The sequence below is a fragment of the Nerophis ophidion genome, linkage group LG04, assembly GCF_033978795.1.
Source record: "Nerophis ophidion isolate RoL-2023_Sa linkage group LG04, RoL_Noph_v1.0, whole genome shotgun sequence".
Classification (NCBI taxonomy): Eukaryota; Metazoa; Chordata; class Actinopteri; order Syngnathiformes; family Syngnathidae; genus Nerophis; species Nerophis ophidion.
Genome location: NC_084614.1, coordinates 46,082,882 through 46,110,343, shown reverse-complemented (window position 1 = coordinate 46,110,343; position 27,462 = coordinate 46,082,882). Strand labels below are relative to the sequence as shown.

Here is a 27,462-nt window from a genome sequence, read left to right as displayed (position 1 = left end):
ATGTAGTCGAGCAGTTGTCCTCTTTTAGTGGGTACGCGAACCCCTGGAGGTACTTGAAGGTATGCAAAGGGACAAGTGAGAATTATTAAAAACATTCTAAAAATAGCAGCAATTCATAAATCCTTCAAAAAAATGTTTATTGAATAATACTTCAATGAAATATGAATAATAAACTGTGAAAAAATAATAAAAAAATCCAACATTCAGTTTTAACGGCTAGACTTTTTATGGACATGTTCCATAAATATTGATGTTAAAGATGTTCTTTTTTTGTGAAGAAATGTTTATAATTAAGTTGATGAATCCCTATTACAATCCCCAAAGAGGGCACTTTAAGTTGATGATTACTTCTATGTGTAGAAATCTTTATTTATAATTGAATCACTATTTTATTAGTTATTTTTACATCTTTTTTTCCAAATAGTTCTAGAAAGACCACTACAAATGAGCAATATTTTGCACTGTTATACCATTTAATAAATCAGAAACTGATGACATAGTGCTGTATTTACTCTTTTTTCCAACCAAAAATGCTTTGCTCTGATTAGGGGGTACTGGAATTAAAAACATTTTCACAGGGGGTACATCACTGAAAAAGGGTTGAGAACCATTGTTGTAGAGGACGTTAAAGGCAGTGTAGTCACGGCAGCCCTTAATAATGTCGGCCGGGTGAAAATTGGGAAAAATTCGGGAGAATGGTTGCGCCGGTAGATTGTCGGGAGGTGCACTGAAATTCAGGAGTCTCCCGGAAAAATCGTGAGGGTTGGCAAGTATGTTGGTAGGGCGGGAAAGCCATTCATCGAAGGTGAATTCATTAAAAAGTGTATTTTAGATTTATTAAGAAATCTTTTCTTCCAGCCCAGCCTCACCCAGTTTCTGCATCCAGTGGCCCCCAGGTAAATTGAGTTTGAGACTCCTGATATACAGTAATGCAGTGTAAAAACAATGGTTGCAGATTTTACTGTAAAAAAAAACTTGAGTAGCCAGAATTTTACTGTAAAAAACAATGGTGAAAAAATTGTATACAACAAAATTCTAGCAACTGAGCAACCTTTGTAACATGCAGAAACAGAAAGTGATACAAAATATTGTTTTATTGTCATTGTGGAGATACGTAGCAGTGAAATACAGCTGGCATTCAACCAGAAGTGCAAAAATAAAATATTACCTAGACATACTATACTAGAGTATAAGACATCTCATTTTATGTACAATGATAAACAGTACACTTTCAAAATACAAACATTCTGCCTATTATATGGTATGTATACACATGTGTAAGGTACATATTTACAGTTGTATATATACACTGTAGGAGGCTCAGTCTGTGCAGCATATAATAGTGCAATTCAAGTATCAGTGAGTGCAATGATGCTATCATGGAAGATCTTCCTGCTCGTGAAGCTGAACCTCATCTCTTTTGGTCCGAGCGTCAGTAGAATCAGCATTGGATCATCTTTAGTGTCATGATGTCCGATGCTGAGGGAAATTCAAGTTTTTTTCGGCGGCTGAGGACACAGGTAGGAGGTAGTCAAAGGCCAGATTTAAAGTGCATGTTCAAAGTCATTCCACTATTGTATCAGCCCAGAACAAGTGACAACTTCATGAATAAATAACAAAATGCCATTTCGGTCAAAAGCCAAACTAAAATATTAAAAGTTAGCGCACAAGCCTTATTGCGTTAAATAACAATATACTACTCCTAACTGAAAGTTACAAGTTGAGCTATATCAGTCCTTCTTATATATTTGTCTGAGGTGTTTATATGGAAAATTTGCTAAATTAGCTATTACTAGCATCTTAGCGTTGACTTACTTATTCGCAAGGAGCCTTTTTTGACTTTGGAATCTTTGGAAAAATGTGATTTTGATAAGACTTGAGTGGCGACGTAATATTACAAAAAAGTGAAAAGCAAAGAACCAAGTTACCAAGAAAACCAGGAAATTTTCAGGCATGAAAAAAATAGATAGCTTGAATGGAGTGGAATGTTTTGAAGAATGGTTGAATCGGTGGATAAAAGTGGGACACGCTTACAGTTAGCATGCTAGCCATATGTAATCAAATAACAAAATATCCAACTTTCAAGTGTGTAGCTGCAAAATAAACTAGGAAAGCTAGGTATAGCTACTTATACGCTAGCACTCTAACATTTGCATGGAAACAGAAGTTGAAATTATAAGTTATAAGTTATAATGATAACAACAGTTATAGTGAAGTACCAAAATGTATGACTGTGGTCTGCAAAATCTGTTTGAAAAGCTAGCATGCTAACAGTCAAAATGTATCAAGTCATAAAATATTTGACCCTGAGGTATACATTTAGCCCTAATGCGATGAAAAATGTGGGACGAAATAAAAGGAAAAGTAATCATTAGAATAGTATAAATATAAAAATAACCAGGTAAGGGTATGTGATACGATGTTTTTTTGTTTACAATAAATATCTGGACTGGTGTCAGAACAAATGGAACGATGCTGTGATTCCAGTCGAAGTGGTCCAATGGAAGTCTGAGTAGACCGGGATATTATTATAAAAGTTCATAAGGAATGTTAAAAAAAATATACAGAACTGCTCTGCACATGCTTAAAGTTCAGATAGTCCAGCAGGACCACTGTGTGCGTTCCCAAGAGAAAGCGATCCCATTGTAAATAAAGTGCTCGGGCTCATATATTATTGTCCAGGTGCATAAAAAAAAATTGTTGTAAACGCTGAGGATTTCAGAAACAATTAAAACGTCTGTTGGACTCCATGCTCCATCCAGGATGACTTCTTGTGCTCAGTGGCTTTTCCGCCATTCCGCCCGGCGACTCAACATTGACCCGTGTCAGTGGTGGTGATCCCTAAGCCCTCGAAGACGCAGTGGAGCCTGTCCGTGCCGAACTGTGCGGTCGAAGGTTTCTGGAAACGTTCCAGCAAACTATGAAGATCCTCCTCCAAAATCAGATCCGCCACCGACTCCTCAGTCTGTGTGGTGGAGGATTCTTCTTCGAATCTATCCAGGATTACGTGGAGCTCTTCCTCCAAGCAAGGCTCGGACGAATTGACCACCGGTGGCCGCTGAAGTTTATCGTGGGGAGCCGGCAGGTAATTGACGCCGCTCAGAAGCTGGGAAATTTCCATCCCAGATGAAGCGGGAGCAGCGGGAGGGAGGAAGTTGTGCATGAAGGTCGAGAGGCTAGCTTTAGGCTGCTGCAGACCCGCAAGGTTGCTGACAGACTGGGACTCGGCCTGTGTCGAGTATCGTTCAGGACCCATCAAGCCGGTCTGGACGGGAGCCACACACATCCTTGTGGGCTGAGGAGCTTCGAGATCTTTGGAAAAAAAACAAGCCATAAAATCAATCAGTCCACACTTATGAACTCACCAGAAGCTAGCATGCTAATGTTAGCTTGTTAACACACAATACTTGACTGAGGCATCTACTGTAAAATTTGCTAAAAAGCTAACATGCTAACATTAACATACTTACATTTAGCATGCATGAAGAAACACAATATTTGATTCTGAAGTATGTTGTCATGATCTGTGGTCTAGATCATGTTTTGTTTAGTTATGTTCTTTTAGTTTTGGACTCCAGTAGTTCCTGATTTTGTGAACCCTTGTTTGTTTTAGTTACCATGGCGACCTATTAGTTTCACCTGCCTCATGTGTTCGGCACGCACCGGCTCTAATCAAGAGACATATTATGTAAGCCTGTTTTTCCCAGTTAGTCAGCCTGTTCATGCCGCAGACTCATTCTCTGCCAAGAAAGTTTTGTTTATTCATGCCAAAGTTTAGCGAGTTGTTTCTTGTCCATAGTTCTGTCTAAGTATTAGTTTTTTTTATCATGCGCTAAGTTGTGCCTTCGCCTTGTGCGCCCTTTTGTTTGTATCCTAGAGTCTAGAATAATTAAATATGTTCCTACCTTTACACTTTATACGCAATAGTTTGTTTGCATCCCGGGAGAACAAACCCCGCAACAAGCTGCAACCCCCCCGTCATGACACATATATTTGCAAAATTAGGTAAAAATATAGGATGCTATGCCAAAAGTTGGCATGCGTACAATATTTGTATATGAGGTACAACCAACATGCTAACTTGATAATGTTAACGATAAAATTTGCTAAAAAGCTACCATGTTAACGTTAACATATATATTTAACACCCATGAAGTAACACAATATTTGATTCTGAGGCATACACTTGCATAATTAGGTAAAAATATAGGATGCTATGCCAAAAGTTTGCATGCGTACAATATTTGACTATGAGGTATAACCAACATGCTAACTTGCTAATGTTGACATGTGTAAAATATTTGAATCTCAGGCGTAATACGTCCTAAATAGCTAAAAAAGCCTGCATGTTAACAATAACATGCTAACATGCTACAAGTTAGCCACAAACATCCTTGTGGGCTGAGGAGCTTCGGGATCTTTGGAAAAAAAATACAAGCCATAAAATCAATCAGTCCACACTTATAAACTAGCAAAATGCTAGCATGCTAATGTTAGCACACAATACTTGACTGAATTTACTGTAAAATGAGCTAAAAAGCTACCATGCTAATGTTAACATACTAACATTTTGAAATATATACGGTATGCTTATATATATATATATATATATATATATATATATATATATATATATATATATATATATATATATATATGTCTTACGGATTCAAATCTACCAAGAACCCACCCACAGTCAAGGAATTAAAGGACTTTGAGAACGACATACTCAAAATGATACAATCAGTCAAATTTAAGCCAGCCCGCAACCCATTCCTCACCAAGCTGAAAAATAACACGGAGCGCATCAAGAAAGTAAGCAACCTCATCATAGCCGCCGATAAAACCACAAACTTCTACAGAATGGACATACCAGAACATAACTCTTTACTGGACAAAAGCATCACCAAATCATACAAAAAAGCGCAACCCAACACTTTACAGAACATCCACCTGGAAAACAAGCGGATCGCAACCGAACTGGACACTGAGGACAGGGTGGACGCCACAGCCAACAAAGAAGCCTTCATCACATTGAAGGACCACAAACCCAACTTCGCAAATAACCCAACATGCCGACTAACAAACCCAACTAAATCCGAAATAGGAAAAATCAGCAAAAAAATCCTGGACAGAATCAACACAAAAATCAAGGACAAAACACCACTCAACCAATGGAGAAATACAGCAGCAGTAATCAAATGGTTTAACAACATCCAAGACAAACAACCACACAACTTTATCTCTTTCGACATCGAAGAATTTTACCCTTCCATCACGCAAGACCTACTGACCCAAGCTCTAAACTTCGCCTCGGACTACGACTCAATCACAGGCAACGAAAGAAAAATCATCATCCACGCAAAGAACTCCATACTCATCCACAACAGTACACCATGGCAAAAAAAGAACAATTCAACATTTGACGTTACTATGGGGAGTTTTGACAGAGCAGAAACGTGCGAACTCGTTGGGAGTTTCCTCCTCTCCCAGCTTGCTAGCCTCAACCTGAACCTTGGTATTTACCGTGATGACGGACTGGCAGTGTGCCGCGCCTCGCCAAGGAGCAGCGAGAACACCAAGAAGCGCATATGCAAAATCTTCAAAGAAAACGGCCTACGGATCACGATTGAAGCCAACAAGCAAACCGTCAACTTCCTCGACGTCACTTTCAACCTGAGAAATAACAGCTACCAACCATTCACGAAACCCAACACAACACTCCAATACGTGCACCATGACAGCAACCACCCACCCACCACCACGAAAAGAATACCTACCGGAATTAATAAAAGGCTATCGATGCTGTCATCTAGCAAAGCTGAATTCGACCAAGCAACCCCCCGTACCAGAAAGCACTTGATGAAAGCGGATACAACTTCACCCTCACCTATAAACCCACTCCAGGAAACCAACCAAAAAAGAGCAGAAAACGAAACAACATCATCTGGTACAATCCGCCATTCAGCAAAAACGTCTCAACCAACATTGGCCGCAAGTTCCTCACTCTGATCGACAAACACTTCCCCAAAGGCAACACCCTAAGAAAAATATTCAACAAGAACAACGTTAAATTGAGCTACAGCTGTATGAATAACATACAACAAATCATTTCAAACCACAACAAAGCAATTGCAAAAGGACTGCCTACCCCCAGACTAAACGACTCTGAAACCAATAAGGAATGTAACTGTCGCAAGAAACCTGATTGCCCTCTCAACGGAGGGTGCTTACAGACATCAGTCGTTTACCAAGCAAAGGTAACACGCAAGGACATTAACACATCCAACAGGGATTAACCGAAGGAGCGTTCAAAACAAGATGGAATAATCACAACGCCTCCTTTAGAAACCAGACTTTGCGGAATGCTACAGAACTCAGCAAACACATTTGGAACTTCAAAGACAATAATGTTGAATATTCAATAACATGGCAAATTCTTGCATCCAGCACACCTTACAACAGTGGTAATAAAAGATGCAACCTATGCTTAAAAGAGAAACTGTTTATTATATATCATCCAGATCTATCATCCCTCAACAAGCGCAGTGAAATCATTTCAACATGCCGCCACAGACGGAAACACCTCCTAGGTAACACATGAGCCAATCACCACACCCTACGCCTGCCTGTACCCACCCACTCTGTGCCCTATATAAACCATTGTATGTGAATGCTTCCATTAAAATCTCCTGATGATTGAGGGAACCCCTCATGAAACAGTTCTGTAGAGATGAAATATATATATATATATATATATATATATATATATATATATATATATATATATATATATGTATACATATTTGGATGTATATACCACAACATGGCTTCACGGTGGCAGAGGGGTTAGGATCTTATTGTGTGGAGTTTGCATGTTCTCCCCGTGAATGCGTGGGTTCTCCGGCTTCCTCCCACCTCCAAAGACATGCACCTGAGAATAGGTTGATTGGCAACACTAAATTGGCCTTAGTGTGTGAATGTGAGTGTGAATGTTGTCTGTCTATCTGTGTTGGCCCTGCGATGAGGTGGCGACTTGTCCAGGGTGTACCCCGCCTTCTGCCCGATTGTAGCTGAGATAGGCGCCAGCGCCCCCCGCGACCCCGAAAGGGAATAAGCGGTAGAAAATGGATGGATATATATATATAGCAGCTATCTGCCAGCTAAGCCGCTCTCCCTCTTTCCCTCTTTAATATATATATATATAAATATTGTATATATATATATATATATATATATATTAGAGAGAGAAAGAGGGAGAGCGGCTTAGCTGGTAGATAGCTGCTATATCCAATGGCCTACCTTGTTTACATTTTATAAATCATCGATGTCATCCATTACTTTGAAACACATAGTTAATTTAAATGTGATAATTTGTGTTTTGGATGATCCCATGTAGTTACTGCAACCACATATTATTTAGTGTAAAGAATTACCCGAAACTGTGGCAGACGAATTTCCTCGCATCCTCTTCCTCTTTTTGCCCTGTGTGAAAAGATGATACACGGGTGTGTTTTCAGATATCAGTGGAATCAATATACATGCTGTGTATTAAAAAGATACAGAAGTGTAGAAAAGTTAAATATTGAGACACACATAGTTGTCACACATTGACCAGTTGGGGTACAACTGTGCATGCCGTCGCCTCTCCACATCGGCTTCCTCGTAATATTTCGCTTGGTCCTGCTGTGGTAGAGAGTTCCACTGTGGACACATGGAGACGAGAGTGAGTCGAAACAAAAAAATTGTGAGTGTAAACAAAATCACAAACTCTTTATAGAAAATGTCAAGAACAATTACAGATTCTATCTGATACTATACCAATATTAATATTCTCAACATGACTCAAACATGCTATTAGTGAAACAGAACTATGGTAGAAAAACACTAACTTATTTATGTCAATATTAACCATCTGGAATGGACTTATACTGTCTTTAGTCTTTAGGGGCTATGACAACTTATATTTTTTTCAACCAAAAATTATAACAAGAACACCAGCTAGCTAATGTTACCATTAGCGGTTTAACATATTTTTCAGATGTCTACATTTTACACAATCACTAATTACATTGATTAATAATCGTCTTTCTCATACGCCTCTGCGTTGGAGACATCCATGAATGTGTAAGTAATATGTAAATATATAATTTGATACATGTACACATTTACAAATGTGCTGTTTTAGACTAATATTGGTCAATGAAGGACACATGTCACGTATGTCTCGTTCGTGTGCTATTGTGTGCTTAGCTGTTGTGTAGCTGCTCGTTCACAGTAGGGAAATTAAGTGAGTTATATTTATATAGCGCTTTTCTCTAGTGACTCAAAGTGCTTTTTACATAGTGAAACCCATTTTCTAAGTTACATTTAAACCAGTGTGGGTGGCACTGGGAGCAAGTGGGTAAAGTGTCTTGCCCAAGGACACAACAGCAGTGACTAGGATGGAAGCCGGGATTGAACCTGGAACCCTCCAGTTGCTGGCACGGCCACTCTACCGCCCCATGGGCCTACAGTATATCCTACAATGTTTAACTTTTGTAAATGACTTGACTAATATACAAGAAAAGACCAATGTTGTGTGCTTATTGGAAGACACTTAGGGCCTGCTCTACTAAGATTCAAATAGCATGCACTAAACAGTGTGGGCAAACTACAAAATTGTGTGTACATGATTACGGGTGAAGACAACCTTATTTAAATGAGTTCTTTGCATGCACTATGCCCATGGAAACACACACTTTTTCCAGCAAGCTCAATGTTTTAGTTGCACCCTACAAAGTGTTTGTACTGTAGGTGTTGTGTTTATTACACGCCAGCTGTTTGTAACATTCATCTGTTGTTTTCATTACCAAATGGGAAGGTGTTGAAATCGCCATGTAAAATCTCTCACGCTATGGCGGATCCAGTGTAAATTAGCATCAAAGTATGGCACCATTTGATTTCACGTGAATCCATGAAGGAATTTGGTCGGCACCTATAAAAGTATTGAAATCGGTACCCATCCCCCCACTTATAAATATGTATTTCCCTTTTGAAAAAACAAAAACAAAACGCTATTTAAAAAAAAAAGACAAGACCGCAAAATGCATCAATTCAACTACTTTTTATCAGCCCCGTTAATTCATCCTGCACGTATACAACTATGAAATGATATCGCCAAATAAACAATGTCAAATATTTGTATTTTTCAGTCCATGTGTTGACAGTGACACACACACACACACACACACACACACACACACACACACACACACACACCCACACACACACACACACACACACACACACAGACACACACACACACACACACGTCAAAAATTCTGAATCGATTCTCATTTTCAAAAACCTATTTTATTCTGTTTTTATTCGCAGCACATAACAATTAGCATTCGTAACCTGTAATCTGTTTTTGAAAAGGTTTTATCATTTTTACACCAAATAATGAGTGCTGTCCTCTCTTTGTTTATGTTTATTTTCTGCTGGATATACTTTTTATTTTATGACGTCTTTTTTTTTTTTTGCTGCAGCTGTTACATATATTGTAATATTGTACATGGTATTTGGGATTTGTTATATATTGCATATATTAAATAAAAATATATCAGTATACATTTTATATATATATGTACATATATACATATACATATATGTATATATATACATATACATATACATATATATACATATACCTATATATACATATACATATATATACATATACATATATATACATATATATACATATATATATTATATATATATATATATATATATATATATATATATATATATATATATATATATATATATATATACACACACATATATAAATCGCACCTGCCAAAAATGCATAATAAAGAAGGAAACAAACATATATAAGTCGCACTGGAGTATAAGTCACATTTTTTGGGGAAATTTATTTGATAAAACCCAAAACGAAAAATAGAAATTTGAAAGGCAATTTAAAATAAATAAAGAATAGTGAACAACAGGCTGAATAAGTGTATGTTATATGACACATAAATAGCCAACTGAGAAGGTGCCTGGTATGTTAACTTAACATATTATGGTAAGTCATTCAAATAACTATAACATATAGAACATGCTATACGTTTACCAATCTGTCACTCCTAATCGATAAATCCCATGAAATCTTATACATCTAGTCTCTTAAGTGAATGAGCAAAATAATATTATTTGATATTTTACGGTAATGTGTTAATAATTTCACACATAAGTCGCTCCTGAGTATAAGTCGCACCCCCGGCCAAACTTTGGAAAAAACTGACTTATAGTCCAAAAATAACGGTAATGTGTAAATATTACATATATGTTATATTTTATTTTGCTACCATGGTACATTTTAAGTCTACTTTTTACCTTTTGTTTTTGCCCTCTTTTTGTGCACTTGTGTGCCTTATCCTTTCCATCCTTATCATTTCCATCCTTTGTAACTGAGCTACTGTGTGGATTAATTTCCCTTGTAGATCATTAAATTTGTCTAAGTCTAAGTCAGTGGTTCTTAACCTGGGTTCGATTGAACCCTAGGGGTTCGGTGAGTCGGCCTCGGGGGTTTGCGCCGCCGAGGTCAAGACACACCCAACTCATTGTGTAAATAAAAATTTCTCCCTATCGGCGTATTATGGATACCCCCAAACAATGTTCCCTCTAATTTTCCATCTAATTTGCAGATGTGTAATTTGTTGTGAGGTCATGTGTTGGTTTTGTTGTTTGAACAAGCTGATGTTCATGCACGGTTCATTTTGTGCACCAGTAAAAAGACCATATAACTTTGTCTTGAATTAGAATTTTTTATTTATTTATTTTTTCACTAAAGGGTTCGGTGAATGCTCGTGTGAAATTGGTGGGGTTCAGTACCTCCAATAAGATTAAGAACCACTGGTCTAAGTCTAAACAATATATTTTCACTAAATTATACTATATTAGTTGTAATAATTACATTATTTAAATTAATTTAAAAACCCCAATAGTTTGACACTATTGCCATATATTTGTCAAAATGTCACACAGGTACATTTTTAAAAAATGTTTCATTGACTACACGTCATTTAATTTAAAGTCCAGTGGAGGTGTATTCTGAAGTAAAATTTTCCAGGGACCAGATCACTGACTGAATAGCGGTACACACTTTTCAGGCGACCATCCGGGTACAAGCTAAAGGAGCGAGAGTTCTCAAAATAAATTGAGTAGATAATCTGCGTCATAAACCAGAAAAGCACTTGTAGAGACCACGCCAGACAACGGGTCCTATTAGTAAAGCATCCTTTTAAATAAAGAGTGAACCCTCTTGTCGGTCATCTGCTGTCTTTCTGTCTTTTGGATCGCTCCCAAAATTACATCACTTGTTCCTCATCCCTTTTCGGACATTTGTAAATTGTCTGTTTCTATGACGGACAATAATTAGCTTGTGGTGAAAGTAAATATGGAAGCAAAACAGGAAGACTACCGTATTTTTCGGATTATAAATCGCTCCGGAGTATAGGTCGCACTGGCCGAAAATGCATAATAAAGAAGGAAAAAAACATATATGTCGCACTGGAGTATAAGTCGCATTTTTGGGGGACATTTTTTTGATAAAAATCCAACACCAAGAATACAAATTTGAAAAGCAATTTAGAATGAATAAAGAATAGTGAACAACAGGCTGAATAAGTGTACGTTATATAACGCATAAATAACCAACTGAGAAGGTGCCTGGTATGTTAACGTAACATATTATGGTAAGAGTCATTCAAATAACTATAACATATAGAACATGCTATACGTTTACCAAACAATCTGTCACTCCTAATCGATAAATCCCATGAAATCTTCTTCCTCGATGTCGCTTCTAAACAACTCTGCCAACTCCAAAGGTATGCGCCGCTTCCTCTTGTCGTTTTCTGCTGCATATTTCACTACGTCCAGCTTGTAGTCTGCAGTACATGATTTCCCTTTCGGTGCCATTTTTGTTCAGCCCTTCTCAGTTTTTATAAGTTACTGCCAACAATGAAATGATCCATGTTAATAGCTACGGCAGTAGCATATAGCATATAGCACTTAGCATTCCATGACCCACAATGTACTTCTGCCATGACCCTCCCCCGCCAAATTCTTATTGGTTGACGTGTATGTGACGATTGCAGACATTTTCTTCGTCTCTTCCGCGAAAGAGATAAATAATATTACTTGATGTTTTACGGTAATGTGTTAATAATTTCACATATCAGTCGCTCCGGAGTATATGTCGCGCCCCAGGTCAAACTATGAAAAAAAACGCGATTTATAGTCAGAAAAATACGGTATATTTGGTGCGTACTTCTGTCACACCAGCTGTTTAATCCCTGGGAAATTCTGTATTCTGCCTATCTTTCCCGTTGGACTTTGTGACTAAAAAGCTGCAATTTCTAACGTAGTGTTCCTAAAAAAAAATTAAAAGTTATACATTTGTGCTACACCGTGTTTTTTTTTTTTTAATACCTCAAATACTACTTTAAAGTTATGAAAAAACAACTTTTCTTACCTATTGGTACCTGCTGTTGTTGTGTATTTGGGTTCAGTTCACCTGTCCTTACGATTACGCACCTGATTCTTTTGAACCCACGCACCTGTTTTTAATCACCACATCACTATTTAAGCCTGTCATTTATGTCATGGTGACAAAACGGAGTGAAAAAACAGGAACTTAAAGAGTCCAAAGGTCAACAGAACATAGCCAAACAAAACATGATCAACAAGACATGACAAAGTGGAGGCAAGTAAATAAGACCCGCCTGCAAAACGATGCATTCTGAAGGTCTTGAAGATGGTTTGTAAAACATCTATCATTCTATTTTCTACCACTCGTCCCTTTTGGAGTCGCAAGGGTGCTGGAGCCTATCTCAGCTGCATTTGGGCGGAAGTCAGCGTACACCCTGGACAAGTCGCCACTTCATCACAGGGCTTATTGTAAAACAATCTATGCAAAATGTTTGCCAAAGAACCACGATTACATGTTATGTTAAGGTTACCTGGGGAGTTCCACAGGGTTCGGTTCTTGGCCCTGCACTCTTCAGCATCTACATGCTGCCGCTAGGTGACATACGCAAATGTGATGTTAGCTTTCACTGTCATGCTGATGACACCCAACTCTACATGCCCCTTAAACTGATCAACACACCAGATTGTAGTCACCTGGAGACGAGTCTAAATTGAATTAAACAATGGAGTCTAAATGAAATTAAACAATGAAATTAAACAATGGATGTTCTATGAACTCCGGCTTATTAGTGATTCCCAGAGCCCAAAAAAATTCTGCGGGCTTTAGAGCGTTTTCTATTCCGGCTCCAGTACTCTGGAAAGCCCTCCCAGTAACAGTTAAAGGTGATGTCAATAGAAATTTAAAAAGACACATTAAGGTGAATTGAATTCATGAGAAGTTTTACTGCGCATAACTATTAACAACTGTTCCCAAACAACATGCAAGTCATTGTTTTTTTTGTCAAAAAATAGATAGATGCTGTTTTTTTTGTTGGTAGAGAAAATGATTAACATTTTAGGGGTGAGCCAAAGCAAAGGCAAACTAAAAAAAATACAAACCCTGTTTCCGTATGAGTTAGGAAATTGTGTTAGATGTAAATATAAATGGAATACAATGATTTGCAAGTCTTTTTCAACCCATATTCAATTGAATATGCTACAAAGACAAGATAATTGATGTTCAAACTCATAAACTCTTTTTTTTTTGGAAAATAATAATTAACTTAGAATTTCATGGCTGCAACACGTGCCAAAGTAGTTGGGAAAGGGCGCTGTGTTACATTACCTTTTCTTTGAACAACACTCAATAAACGTTTGGGAACTGAGGAAACTAATTGTTGAAGCTTCTAAAGTGGAATTCTTTCCCATTCTTGTTTTATGTAGAGCTTCAGTCGTTCAACAGTCCGGGGTTTCCGCTGTCGTATTTTACGCTTCATATTGCGCCACATATTTTCGATGGGAGACAGGTCTGGACTGCAGGCGGGCCAGGAAAGTACCCGCACTCTTTTTACAAAGCCACGCTGTTGTAAAATGTGCTAAATGTGGCTTGGCATTGTTTTGCTGAAATAAGCAGGAGACTCCATGAAAAAGACTGTGCTTGGATGTAGCATGTTGCTCCAAAACCTGTATGTACATTTCAGCATTAATGGGGCCTTCACAGATGTGTAAGTTACCCATGCCTTGGGCACTAATGCACCCCCATACCATCACAGATGCTGGCTTTTGAACTTTGCGTCGATAACAGTCTGGATGGTTCCCTTCCCCTTTGGTCCGGATGAAACGATGTCAAATATTTCCAAAAACAATTCGAAATGTGGACTCGTCAGACCGCAGAACACTTTCCACTTTGCATCAGTCCATCTTAGATGATCTCGGACCCAGAGAAGCCGGCGGTGTTTCTGGATGTTGTTGATAAATGGCTTTCGCTTTGCATAGTAGAGCTTTAACTTGCACTTACAGATTTAGCGACAAACTGTATTTAGTGACAGTGGTTTTCTGAAGTGTTTCTGAGCACATGTGGTGATATCCTTTGTGAAAGACAGAGCATTTTTTGGGAAGCTGTTTTTATACCCAATCATGGAACCCACCTGTTCCCAATTAGCTTGTTCACCTGTGGGATGTTCCAAATAAGTTTTTGATGAGCATTCCTCCACTTTCTCAGTCTTTTTCGCCACTTGTGCTAGCTTTTTTTTTTACAACCGCTTGTCATTAATTACAAATTAATCACACCGAATGGAGCAACATCCCCACTAAGTTTTTGAGATGATGAATTAACAGCATTGGTGCAACTGCGTGTTACTGATTTCATTTTTTGACATTTCTATTACAATTTTTTTTCTTACCTGTTGTCTTAAGCTTTTGATTAGCTGATGAACAGCACATTTCACTGTTCACTGTTGTTTGCGATAATCTGCTTCCGAAAAAAATATTTGTCTCACTGTCTTACTCCCATTAATTTGATTAACTTTTTCATTTTAAAGCTCTATTTAGAACTTTCTTATGTGTGTATTATGAGATATTTTAGAAGTTGGAGCTGAAAAATGTCCACAATTTGGGGTCGTCATTGAGCGATGTTAACGAGCAAACTCTTACCATTTCTCCCAGGATGACATTGACAGATGCGCTGTCTTTTTTGTCCAGTTTTCCCATCAGGGCTTTGCGATGTTTCCTTGCAAAAACCATAAAGGCGTTGGGCGGCTTCTTTATGTATTGCTGTTCCACCTCGTCATCAGCATCTCTCCTGTTAATGATGACGACAATTACTTTTTTGTCAATGTGGAGGCGAACAGGATGTAAAATCTATGCTGGTCACGTACATGAACACACCAGGAGCCATACTTGGCGCCCCAGGCATCATCATTGTTGTGCCTCCGATCTAAAAATAGGAATAAAATATATATACATATGTATATATTTATATATGATGTATGTAGTCAAAATACAAGAATGTGCCTTATCTTTAACAGGTGGCCCTCATGCTCGACATTTTGAGCTACGACATCTCATGTTACTACATACAACAATATACAACGTTTCATATACATTGTGGTTATTTAGATAGGACTTGCATACAAAATGCATGAATGTGTCTTCTTCAACAGTCCTCGCGCTACATTTCCTGTTGCGTTTTGTTTTATGATGTTTTGTAGTATGACGTTTCAGGTTAGAACATTTCGTGTTATGGTGTTTCGTCTAACGTTTTTTCCAGCGACGGCGTTTATGATGTATTTCCTTAAAACTTTATTCATTATGACTTTACATTGCATGATCGTGTAATAACTGTAAGAGTGAAGACTTTTTCGTGTTATAACATTTTGTGTTACGACATTCTTTGCGCCAATATTTTGTGGTTATTTATATTGAACTTCAGATATACCCCAAATCCTTGAATGTGTCTTCTTTAACAGAAAGCCCTCATGTTACAACATTGTGTGTTGTAACACACAATGTGCAAAGATTATTCATATTGCAACTTTCAGTTTTGCGACTTTTATTGTTGCATTTCATGATACGACATTTTGTGTTATCACATTTTGAGCGGCGATGAGTTTGTGGTAATGCCGGTAGGACTTCTGTACAAAATACACAAATCTGTCGTCTTCAACAAGCGGTCCTCGCGTAATGTTTCGTGTTACGTCAAGTGTTACGACATTTTGTGTTGTAACGTTAAGGGTTACAGTGTTTAGTGTTTCGGCGTTTAGTGTTACGCACTAAGTGTTACAGCGCTAAGTGTTACAGTGTTTAGTGTTACGGCGTTTAGTGTTACGCACTAAGTGTTACAGCGCTAAGTGTTACAGCGTTTAGTGTTACAGCGTTTAGTGTTACATCGTTTAGTGTTACAGCGTTAAGTATTACGGCATTTTGTGTTACAACTTTAACTGTTTAGGTAACATGACTGCGATGATGTGGCGACTTGTCCAGGGTGTACCCCGCCTACCGCCCGAATGCAGCTGAGATAGGCTCCGGCACATTTTTTGTGCTGATATTTTGTGATTATTTATGTCGGACTTCAATACAAAAATGCATGAATGTGTCTTCTTCAACAGGCGGTTCTCGCGTTACAATGTTTAGTGTTACGTCTTGTGTTACATTTTGTGTTACAAAATTTTGTGTTACAACATTTTGTGTTACGCCGTTTAGTGTTTCAGTGTTTAGTGTTACGGCGCTTATTGTTACGGAGTTTAGTGCTATGGCGTTTAGTGCTACGGCGTTTAATGCTACGGCGTTTAGTGTTATGGCGTTTCGTGTTACCTAAGGTAACATGACTTTGTTACAACTTCAAGAATGAGGACGTTTTGTGTTGCATTTTATTCAACGACATTTTTTTGTCCGAATTTTTGGGACTATTCATGTAGGACTTCAATACAAAATGCATGAATGTGTCTTCTTCAACAAGCAGTCCTGGTGTTACGACATTTTGTTTTATGACTTTTATAGTGCTACGATGATTTTTATTGCAAACCTCAGTGTTGCCACATGTAATGTCAATACTTTTAGTGTTCTGGCTTGTAGTAACTAAGGCATTTCATGCTGAGACATTTCTTGCCACGGCAATATTTAGTGTTGCAACTTTTCAGTGCACAACTATTTGGTTTGCGACATGTCATGATTAGCAGCAGACGAATATGTCGTAGTGCATCAAAACGCTGACGAAAGACATCATTTTGGTGGTCTTTAGTTAACTTTTTGCCCTTTATGTTTGCCTGGAGACTCTTCTGATGGCAGTGTGAAAGAAAAAAGTGAAATTAGAGAAGTCAACAATGGTTGCATATCTAGTCAAACGTGACCATCATGAAGGATAAAGATGGTATGTATTCATGTTCATTTAGCTATCATTTGCAGTAGGTAGAAGTTCTGGCTTACGCTAAAACTCGACTAACATCACATTTGTAGGAACGGAACTGATACTTAAACTGAGGACCACCTGTTTTTTTCGTTTTGTGTGTGTGTGTGGTCCACCGGGTTATTACCATTTGTGGAGGTGCTGCAGCAAAACTGACGGATGCTGGCGGGACAAAGTTTTGCACAGGCCACCAATACGGTACCTGCTGTGGATGAGAAGAAAGCTGTAATAACGTGACATCATGGCAACATGGCGGGAAATTCAGGTCCAACACAATGTTCACAATTGCCAATCATTTATTAATCTGTTCATTCATCAACTAATTAACTATAAAGGATGTAAGTTATCATGCATGGTATCTTGGTGACTGTAATGACCTTTCACTACAACTGATATCACCCCGTATCACACTAGACCAGGGGTCGGCAACCCAAAATGTTGAAAGACCAAACACAAAAAAATAGAAAAACAAATCTGTCTGGAGCCGCAAAAAATTATTACATCCACATAGTGTGTCATGAGATATAAATTGAATTAAGAGGACTTAAAGGAAACTAAATGAGCTGAAATATACCAACAAATGAGGCATTATGATGCAATATGTACATACAGCTAGCCTAAATAGCATGTTAGCATTGATTAGCTTGCAGTCATGCAATGACCAAATATGTCTCAATAGCACTCCACACAAGTCAATAACATCAACAAAACTCACCTCTGTGCATTCACGCACAACGTTAAAAGTTTGGTGGACAAAATGAGACAGAAAAAGAAGTGACATAAAACACGTCAGAGAAAGTCGGAGAAAGTTGTACATGTAAACAAACTACGGTGAGTTCAAGGACCGTCAAAATCAGCAGGACAAAGCGGCGCTCAGCGAAGCATGTTTAATACAAGCAATGTGCTTTATAACAATTACGGAGGTTTGTGTCATGTTTGTCCACCTTCAGAAACCATATTAAAACCAAAAATGTATTTTTTCCCCTAATTTTTTTCCATTTTTCATACATTTTTGAAAAAGCTCCAGAGAGCCACTTGGGCGCCGCTTAAAAGCCGCATGTGGCTCTAGAGCCACGAGTTGCCAACCCCCGCACTAGACTTTACTACAACACACACTGCCTGAACAGCAGAGGTGGTATCTGTAAAGCTAAATGTTGCTGGACTAAAACAAAGTTTTGAAAAAAAATCTAATTCAGATTATTTTCTTTAAATGCAGCACAAAAAACAAACTGTCCAGAAAAAAAAGTGTTGTTATTAAATATTACTGATTTTTTTGTGCCTTTTTTTTTTAGCATATTCTATGTATTTGCAGCATAAACTAGGCATTTTAAGCAGATCGATGTTTAAATGAACTAAAAACGTCAATATTTGCAACTAGATGAGACCAAACCCATAAGAGCACACTGTTTAGTATCGTAGCCACTGATTGGCTCAGCCTCATGCAGCATTAAATGATAAATAAATGGGTTGTACTTGTATAGCGCTTTTCTACCTTCAAGGTACTCAAAGCGCTTTGACACTACTTCCACATTTACCCATTCACACACACATTCACACACTGATGGAGGGAGCTGCCATGCAAGGCGCCAACCAGCACACATCAGGAGCAAGGGTGAAGTGTCTTGCTCAGGACACAACGGACGTGACGAGGTTGGTACTAGGTGGGATTTGAACCAGGGACCCTCGGGTTGCGCACGGCCACTCTCCCGCTGCGCCACGCCGTCCCGTCCATTACTATATTGGCTTAAAAAGGAGGGTAATGGTGACTATTTTTAATGCCTAAAGAGCTCTCACAAAGTTAGAAATATGTTTAGGTTGTAAACAATAATTCCTACATATCGGATATTAATATACCAGGTTCAGGTACACAAGTGTTAACTGTATATCAGTGGTTCCCAACCACCGGTCTGGGGACCGGTACCAGTCCATGACACGTTTGCTACCGGGCCGCACAGAAACATTCATTAATTTATAAACTATTTTTCCTGACTTAACTTTCGCCTGTCCCACTGAACACACCAGTAAGCTTGTTTATAGATGTATATTACAACTCCTGATAGAAAGTCACCATTTGTTATAGCACATGGGACAAAGCACATTTATGAACATATACTGTGTTAATGTGTCAGATTGTAGCCAAAGGCTAAATTCCGTCTGCAGGGTCATTGTATCTCGCAGGGGTTCTTAACTTCTTTGACCACAGGACCCACCTTTTCCACTACTATATGTAACCTATGTACAGTTTACTACGTTGACAAATGATATAAAAGCATGTGTTAATCTCAAAAATTGTCTATTAAAAACTTTCTTATGTGTGTTTTATGAGATATTACTAATCAGCTTAGTTTCAGCTAATTAGAAAAATAAGTACTAGCCAAATAAACAATACATTTACATACAATATGTGCTATGTTGTGGTAAAATGTATTAATTTAATTAATAATAAATGTTTCTTAACTAGTCAATAGAATTGAAGTTCAAATGAAAATACAGCTTCACAAATTTAGTCATAATTTTTGCGCTTAAGACATTTTTCTATGACATTCACGCTAGAATTCCTCTGCTTGTTTTGTATTGTCAGTACTGCCACAGGTGGTGGAAAAGTGTACTATAACTTACTACTGCTGCGGCCTGTGGGGCCCACAGCTGAGAAAACAGATATATCACATTTTAGGGGCACTCGCAGCCCAACACTGGTATTACAGATGTCCGATAATGGCTTTTTTGCAGATATCCGATATTCCAATATTGTCCAACTTCTAATTACCGATTTGATATCAACCGACGCTGATATATATACAGTCGTGGAATCAACTCAAGTTATGGACAAACATGCCAACATGGCACTGCCATATTCATTATTGAAGTCACAAAGTGCAATATTTTTTTAACATGCCTCAAAAAAACAGCTTGGAATTCGGGACATGCTCTCCATGAGAGCATGAGGAGGTTGAGGTGGGGAGGGGAGTACAATGGGTAGCGGAGGGGTGTATATTGTAGCGTCCCGAAAGAGTTAGTGGTGCAGGGGTTCTGGGTATTTGTTCTTTTGTGTTTAGGTTGTGTTACGGTGCAGATGTTCTCCCGAAATGGGCTTATCCTTGTTTGGTGTGGGTTCACAGTGTGGCGCATATTTGTAACAGTGTTAAAGTTGTTTATACGGCCACCCTCAGTGTGACCTGTATGGTTGTTGACCAAGTATGCCTTGCATTCACTTGTGTGTGTGAAAAGCCGTGGACGGCGTGGCGCAGTGGGAGAGTGGCCGTGCGCAACCCGAGGGTCGCTGGTTCAAATCCCACCTAGAACCAACCTCGTCACGTCCGTTGTGTCCTGAGCAAGACACTTCACCATTGCTCCTGATGGGTGCTGGTTGGCGCCTTGCATGGCAGCTCCCTCCATCAGTGTGTGAATGTGTGTGTGAATGGGTAAATGTGGAAGTAGTGTCAAAGCGCTTTGAGTACCTTGAAGGTAGAAAAGCGCTATACAAGTACAACCCATTTATTTATTTATTTATATTATGTGCCTTGGCCAGCATGCAAAGGCAGTGCCTTTAAGGTTTATTCCTGCTCTGTACTTCTCCCTACGTCCGTGTACACAGCGGCGTTTTATAAGTCATACATTTTACTTTTTGAAACCGATATCAATAATTTTGAAACCGATACCGATAATTTCCGGTATTACATTTTAAAGCATTTATCGGCTGATAATATAGGCAGTCCGATATCGGACATCTCTAGTATATAGTATATGCCATCAATGTGCCGGGGACCATCTCTTCACAAAGAAACACACCCATGGCTCCCAATACTTCAATGTTATGGTGTGTTGATTTTTTATGGTTTTTATCTGTCACACATGGAGAACCGGTCCGTAAAAATACATATAATAAACTGGTTGACGGCAGGAGACACGTCACATACTTGTATAGGGCTTATCTACCTTTTTTTTTAAGGAACTCAAAGCGCTTTGATACTATTTCCACATTCACCCATTCACACACACGTTCACACACTAATGGCGGGAGCTGCCATGCAAGGCGCTAACCAGGACCCATCAGTAGCAAGGGTGAAGTGTCTTGCTCAAGGACACAATAAACGTGACTAAGATGGTAGAAGGTGTGGATTGAACCAGTAACTCTCAGATTGCTGGCACGGCCACTCTCCCAACTTTGCCAAGATGTCCCCTATAATGACCTCTGACCCGTTGCCACAAAGTACACATAGTCGGGGAGCAAAAGGCTTTCTTGAGTGTTTGAGCTAAAAGGAGAAGAATGCAGATTTGCCCCGTACACAACTTGGCATTTATGGAGTATTTTATTAAAATATAATATAAAGCCCCACCGGGATCCAATATCATTTAAAAAGCCCTTTAAATGAACAGAATGGAAATGTACAAAGCTGCAAAACAGCTAATATCCCAGATGGTGCTTCCACCTCTTTGTAATGCACAACACTGCCACCCTTGGGCCAGGAGTGAAATAAATATATTTACAACTGTGCTTTTTTTTGTTTGTACATTTTCTTGTTTTTTTTTTCTTATAATAATTAAACAATTGAACAAACTTTGTAGAGGTCTTCCTTTTAATAAAAAATTAAGTATTAAAAAGTCCTGAGAATTTGTGAGTTCAAAAAGTGAGCAAAACAATTGTCAGTTTTTATATTGTCTTATATTTCATCTGAATACACCAATATACACGTCAAGTTTACGCCAAGTATATACTTAAGTAGACGTCAAATAACTTAAAACTTGAATGTACAGTAATCCCTTGTTTATCGGTTAATTAGTCTCTAGGGCCTGACCGTGGTGGATTTTCATGGCTAGAGCATAAACAACGTTTCCAGACACAAAACAACACCCTTTGGTCACCTTTACACTCTTTTAATCACATATAAGAATGCTGTCTGAGGTTGACCTGATTGGTTTTATCTCATCTAGTGGTAAATTCTATTGTAATATTAATATATTTAGTTCACCGAGCCATTTTTATCCTTGAAAATGTTTAATCAATACCAAAATTACGTGGACAATGTTAAACAAAACCAACAACAACAGAAATGTGCTATAAAGTGGAGCTGCAAACTTTGAACTGTACAAGACAATTGTTTACAATCATTTGATGAAGTCTTACTTTTTTGACTTCAAGTATAGTTATGATGTATTTTTTCATAACTATACTTGAACATATGAAAAAATGCCTCATAATAATGGTATACTGTCCAACTACTGTCTGTAGTTGTACTAAGATGCAGTATAATTGGGTTTGCGGTCATATTTATTTTATGGTGAATCAGTACTCAGGTGTATTTCATGTACCCTTACATGGTCGACTACACTGTATATTGAAAAATAATTGTGATCTATCGAATATAATACGAATGAGCAATTTGTGATGTAAAAAGTATCTACCTGTCCTTGCATGGACATGTACAAAGTTGAAGTATAGTTATGATGCAATGATTGCAGTATATTGAAATATAATAGTGCAATAATTACCTGTGCATGATTGTACTATGTTGAAGTATAACTATGGTTTAATGATTGCAGAATATTGCAGTATAATAGTGCAGTATTTACCTGTGCATGCACGCTCGTACTATCTTGAAGTATATGCAATGATTAGAGTATATTAAATTGTAATAGTGTAGTATTTACTTGTGCGGGGTTGTACCGTGTTGAATTGTATGTGTTGATTGCAGAATATTGCAGAATAATATTGCAGTATTTACCTGTGCATGATCGTACTGTGTTGAAGCATAATTATGATGCAATGATTGCAGTATAATAGTGCAGTATCTACCTGTGCATGCACGATCGTACTTTGTTGAAGTATACGCAATGATTGGAGTATACAAAATATAATAGTGCAGAATTGACCTGTGCATGATGGTACTATATTAAAATATAGTTAAAATGAAATGATTGCAGTATACTAAAGTATAATAGTGCAGTATTTACCTGTGCATTGTTGTAGTATAATTATGATCTCATGATTGCAGTATATTAAAGTCTTAATTGTGCAGTATTTACCTCTGCATGGTTGTACTATGATGAAGTATAATTATGATTTAACAATTACAGTAAATTGCAGTATAATAGAGCAATATTTACCTATGCATGGTTGTACTATAGTGAAATATAATTATGATGGAATGATTGCAGTATATTGAATTATATAATAGTGCAGTATTTACCTCTGCATGGTTGTAGTATTTTAAAATATAATTATGATGAAATTATTGCAGTAAAATAGTGCAGTATCAACCTATGTATGGTTGTACTATATTGAAATATAGTTATGATGAAATGATTGCAGTATATTGCAGTATAATAGTGCATGGTTGTACTATAATTATTATGTCATGATTGCAGTATATTCAAGTCTAATAGTGCAGTATTTACCTGTGCATGGTTGTACTATAATGAAATATAATTATGATTAAATGATTGAAGTATATTAAAGTATAATAGTGCAGTATTTACATGTGCATGGTTGTAGTATAATTATGATCTCGTGATTGCAGTATATTCAATTATAATTGTGCAGAATTTACCTGTGCATGGCTGTACTATGTTGAAGTTTATAGGAGCCACACTGCTCACACCAAAGTTGGGGGGAAACCTAAAAAAGGTGGCCTAAACATTGCCCACTCTTCACACCCTGGGTAGGATACCGCACCTACCGGGACATTCCACTACCGCGGTCGAAAAACCAAAATTAAACAAGTTCCCCTGAAATTGGCTACATGGAACATTTGAGTTAATGATTGCAGTAAATTGCAGTATAATAATGCAGTATTTACCTGTGCATGGTTGTACTATGTGGAAGTATAATTATGATTTAGTGATTGCAGTATATTGAAGTATAATAGTGCAGTATTTACCTGTGCATGGTTGTAGTATAATTATGATCTCATGATTGCAGTATAATCAAGCAAAATAGTGCAGTATTTACCTGTGCATGGCTGTACTATGTTGAAGTTTAATTATGAGTTAATGATTGCAGTATATTAAAGTATCATAGTGCAGTTACCTGTGCATTGTTGTAGTATAATTATGATCTCATGATTGTAGTATATTCAAGTCTAATATTGCAGTTTTTACCTGTGCATGATTGTACTATGTTGAAGTATGATTATGAATTAATGATTGCAATGAATTGTGGCATAATATTGCAGTATTTACCTGTGCATGATTGTACTATATGGAAGTATAATTATGATTTAGTGATTGCAGTATATTCAAGTATAATAGTGCAGTATTTACCTGTGCATGGTTGTAGTATAATTATGATCTCATGATTGCAGTATATTCAAGTATAATTGTGCAGAATTTACCTGTGCATCGCTGTACTATGTTGAAATTTATAGGAGCCACACTGCTCACAGCAAAGTTGGGGGAAAACCTAGAAAAGGTGGCCTAAACATTGCCCACTCTTCACACCGCGGTCGAAAAACCAAAATTAAACAAGTTCCCCTGAAATTGGCTACATGTAACATTTGAATTAATGATTGCAGTAAATTGCAGTAATATATATTGCAGTATTTATCTGTGCATGGTTGTACAATGTTGAAGTTTAATTATGAGTTAATGATTGCAGTATATGCAAGTATAATGTTGCAGTATTTACCTGTGCATGGTTGTACTATGTGGAAGTATAATTATGATTTAATGATTGCAGTATATTGAAGTATAATAGTGCAGTATTTACCTGTGCATGGTTGTATTATAATTATGATCTCATGATTGCAGTATATTCAAGTATAATAGTGCAGTATTTACCTGTGCATGGCTGTACTATGTTGAAGTTTAATTATGAATTCATGATTGCAGTAAATTGCAGTATAATATTGCAGTATTTACCTGTGCATGGTTGTACTATGTGGAAGTATAATTATGATTTAATGAATGCAGTATAGTGCAGTATTTACCTGTGCATGGTTGTATTATGTTGAAGTATTATTATGATTTAATGATTGCAGTATAGTGCAGTATTCACCTGTGCAGAGTTGTACCGTGTTGAAGTGTAATTATGCAATTACCGCAGGGTACCGGTGCAACATTCACCTGACTGTGCATGCAAGGTGAATGTCAAACATGTCAAAGTAACTGCCTCCATCAGTGCAGTAGTATTACCTGTCCGTGGTTGTAGTATCCCGCAGTACTGTTCATGTACATTGGCTGCATGTTGAACATGTCGGGAGCAGCAATGGCGGGCTGCCCTTGCTCCCCAAAGCGCGGCAAAGTTTGGTAGTTGAAGCGAACATCCCTCGGATCACAGCCTGACCACATCTGATCCATGTTCACACACAAGCTGTGTCACTCCGGACTGAAAGCACATCTCAGTCCCAGGTGAGCACGCACACATGGAATGACGGACTCGACAGAGTTTTGTCGGCGCTAACATCAACTTTTACATAATGAAAACGTGTGTGATTACACGCCCACGTCTCAACCGCTCGGCATCACGTAATGTAATTATGACGCGACACGGCGCGCACGTCACGCGCCGGCCATCCGCAGCGGACTTCTGCGCATTGCTGATAAACACGCACACACATTTCACATCACAACGCTATTATCATTATTAAACACATGAGCGGCACTTTTTTTTTTTTTAGACATATTAAATCAGGGGTCACCAACCTTTTTGAAACCAAGAGCTACTTCTTGGGTACTGGTTAATGCGAAGGGCTACCAGTTTGATACACACTTAAATAAATTGCCAGAAATAGCCAATTTGCTCAATTTACCTTTAATAAATAAATCTGTATATATTAAAAAAAATGGGTGTTTCTGTCTGTCATTCCGTCGTACATTTTTTTTCCTTTTACGGAAGGTTTTTTGTAGAGAATAAATGATGAACAAAAACACTTAATTGAACGGTTTAAAAGAGGAGAAAACACACAAAAAAATGAAAATTAAATTTTGAAACAGTTAATCTTCAATTTCGACTTTTTAAAATTCAAAATTCAACCCCCAAAAAATGAAGAGAAAAACTAGCTAATTTGAATCTTTTTGAAAAAATAAAAAATAGAATTGATGGAACAACATTAGTAATTTTTCTTGATTAAGATTAATTTTAGAATTTTGATGACATGTTTTAAATAGGTTGAAATCCACTTTTGAAATAAGATTTAGATTTGAATTTACAGATTTTCTAGATTTGCCAGAATTATTTTTTTTTAAATTTTAATCATAATAAGTTTGAAGAAATATTTAACAAATATTCTTCGTTGAAAAAACAGACGCTAAAATGAAGAATAAATTAAAATGTATTTATTATTCTTTACAATAGAAAAAAAATACTTGAACATTGATTTAAATTGTCAGGAAAGAATAGGAAGGAATTTAAAAGGTAAAAAAGTATGTGTTAAAAAATCCTAAAATCATTTTTAAGGTTGTATTTTTTCTCCAAAATTGTCTTTCTGAAAGTTATAAGAAGCAAAGTAAAAAAAATAAATGAATGTATTTAAACAAGTGAAGACCAAGTCTTTAAAATATTTTCTTGGATTTTCAAATTCTATTTGAGTTTTGTCTCTTTTAGAATTAAAAATGTCGAGCAAAGCGAGACCAGCTTGCTAGTAATGAAATAAAATTAATAAAATTAAAAAAATAGAGGCAGCTCACTGGTAAGTGCTGCTTTTTGAGCTATTTTTTGAACAGGTGCCCGCGGGAACCGTGTTGGTGACCCCTGTATTAAATAATACTCATTCATTATTTCAGAAAAAATACAATAATTATCATGTACGAACTGTAAATACAAACCTTTTTATCTTTATGATTTTTGTCTATAAATTACATTTAAAAAAATGATAGACATTTGTATTACTTTTCCTTAAGTGTGAAAAGATATGTTCCCCAAATTTGATACCAAGTGATAATTTACCTTAATGAACAAACGTAACCATTAAATATTTGGGCTTTAAAATTGTCCACAGACTGATATGTGTGTACAAAAAGTAATACATGTCAGCAATCCAGGATTCAAGTCACTTTATCATTAAGATACAGTTACTTTAGAGCAGGGGTTTCAGACACATTGCGGCCGGCGACGTTATTTTGCGGCCCCCACCTTAATACGAAAGTTTAATGTTAGTGCG

The 27,462-nt window shown here is 37.4% G+C and overlaps 1 protein-coding gene across 2 annotated transcripts; it reads right to left on the bottom strand.

Moving 5' to 3' along the window:
• Positions 1-1,079: 1,079 nt before the first annotated feature.
• LOC133550574 (transcription factor 7-like 1) lies at positions 1,080-25,770 on the bottom strand. 2 transcript variants are annotated; one of them, XM_061896528.1, is made up of 7 exons: positions 25,496-25,770; positions 17,493-17,570; positions 15,339-15,397; positions 15,115-15,262; positions 7,597-7,704; positions 7,437-7,485; positions 1,080-3,312 (listed from the first exon to the last, which is right to left on the bottom strand). In XM_061896528.1, the coding sequence occupies exons 1-7, from the start codon at positions 25,658-25,660 to the stop codon at positions 2,810-2,812; spliced, it is 1,110 nt and encodes a 369-aa protein (XP_061752512.1). In that variant the 5' UTR covers positions 25,661-25,770; the 3' UTR covers positions 1,080-2,809. The 2 variants fall into 2 exon arrangements, with proteins under 2 accessions (XP_061752512.1, XP_061752513.1); XM_061896529.1 differs by having other exon boundaries at positions 17,493-17,567.
• Positions 25,771-27,462: the final 1,692 nt, after the last annotated feature.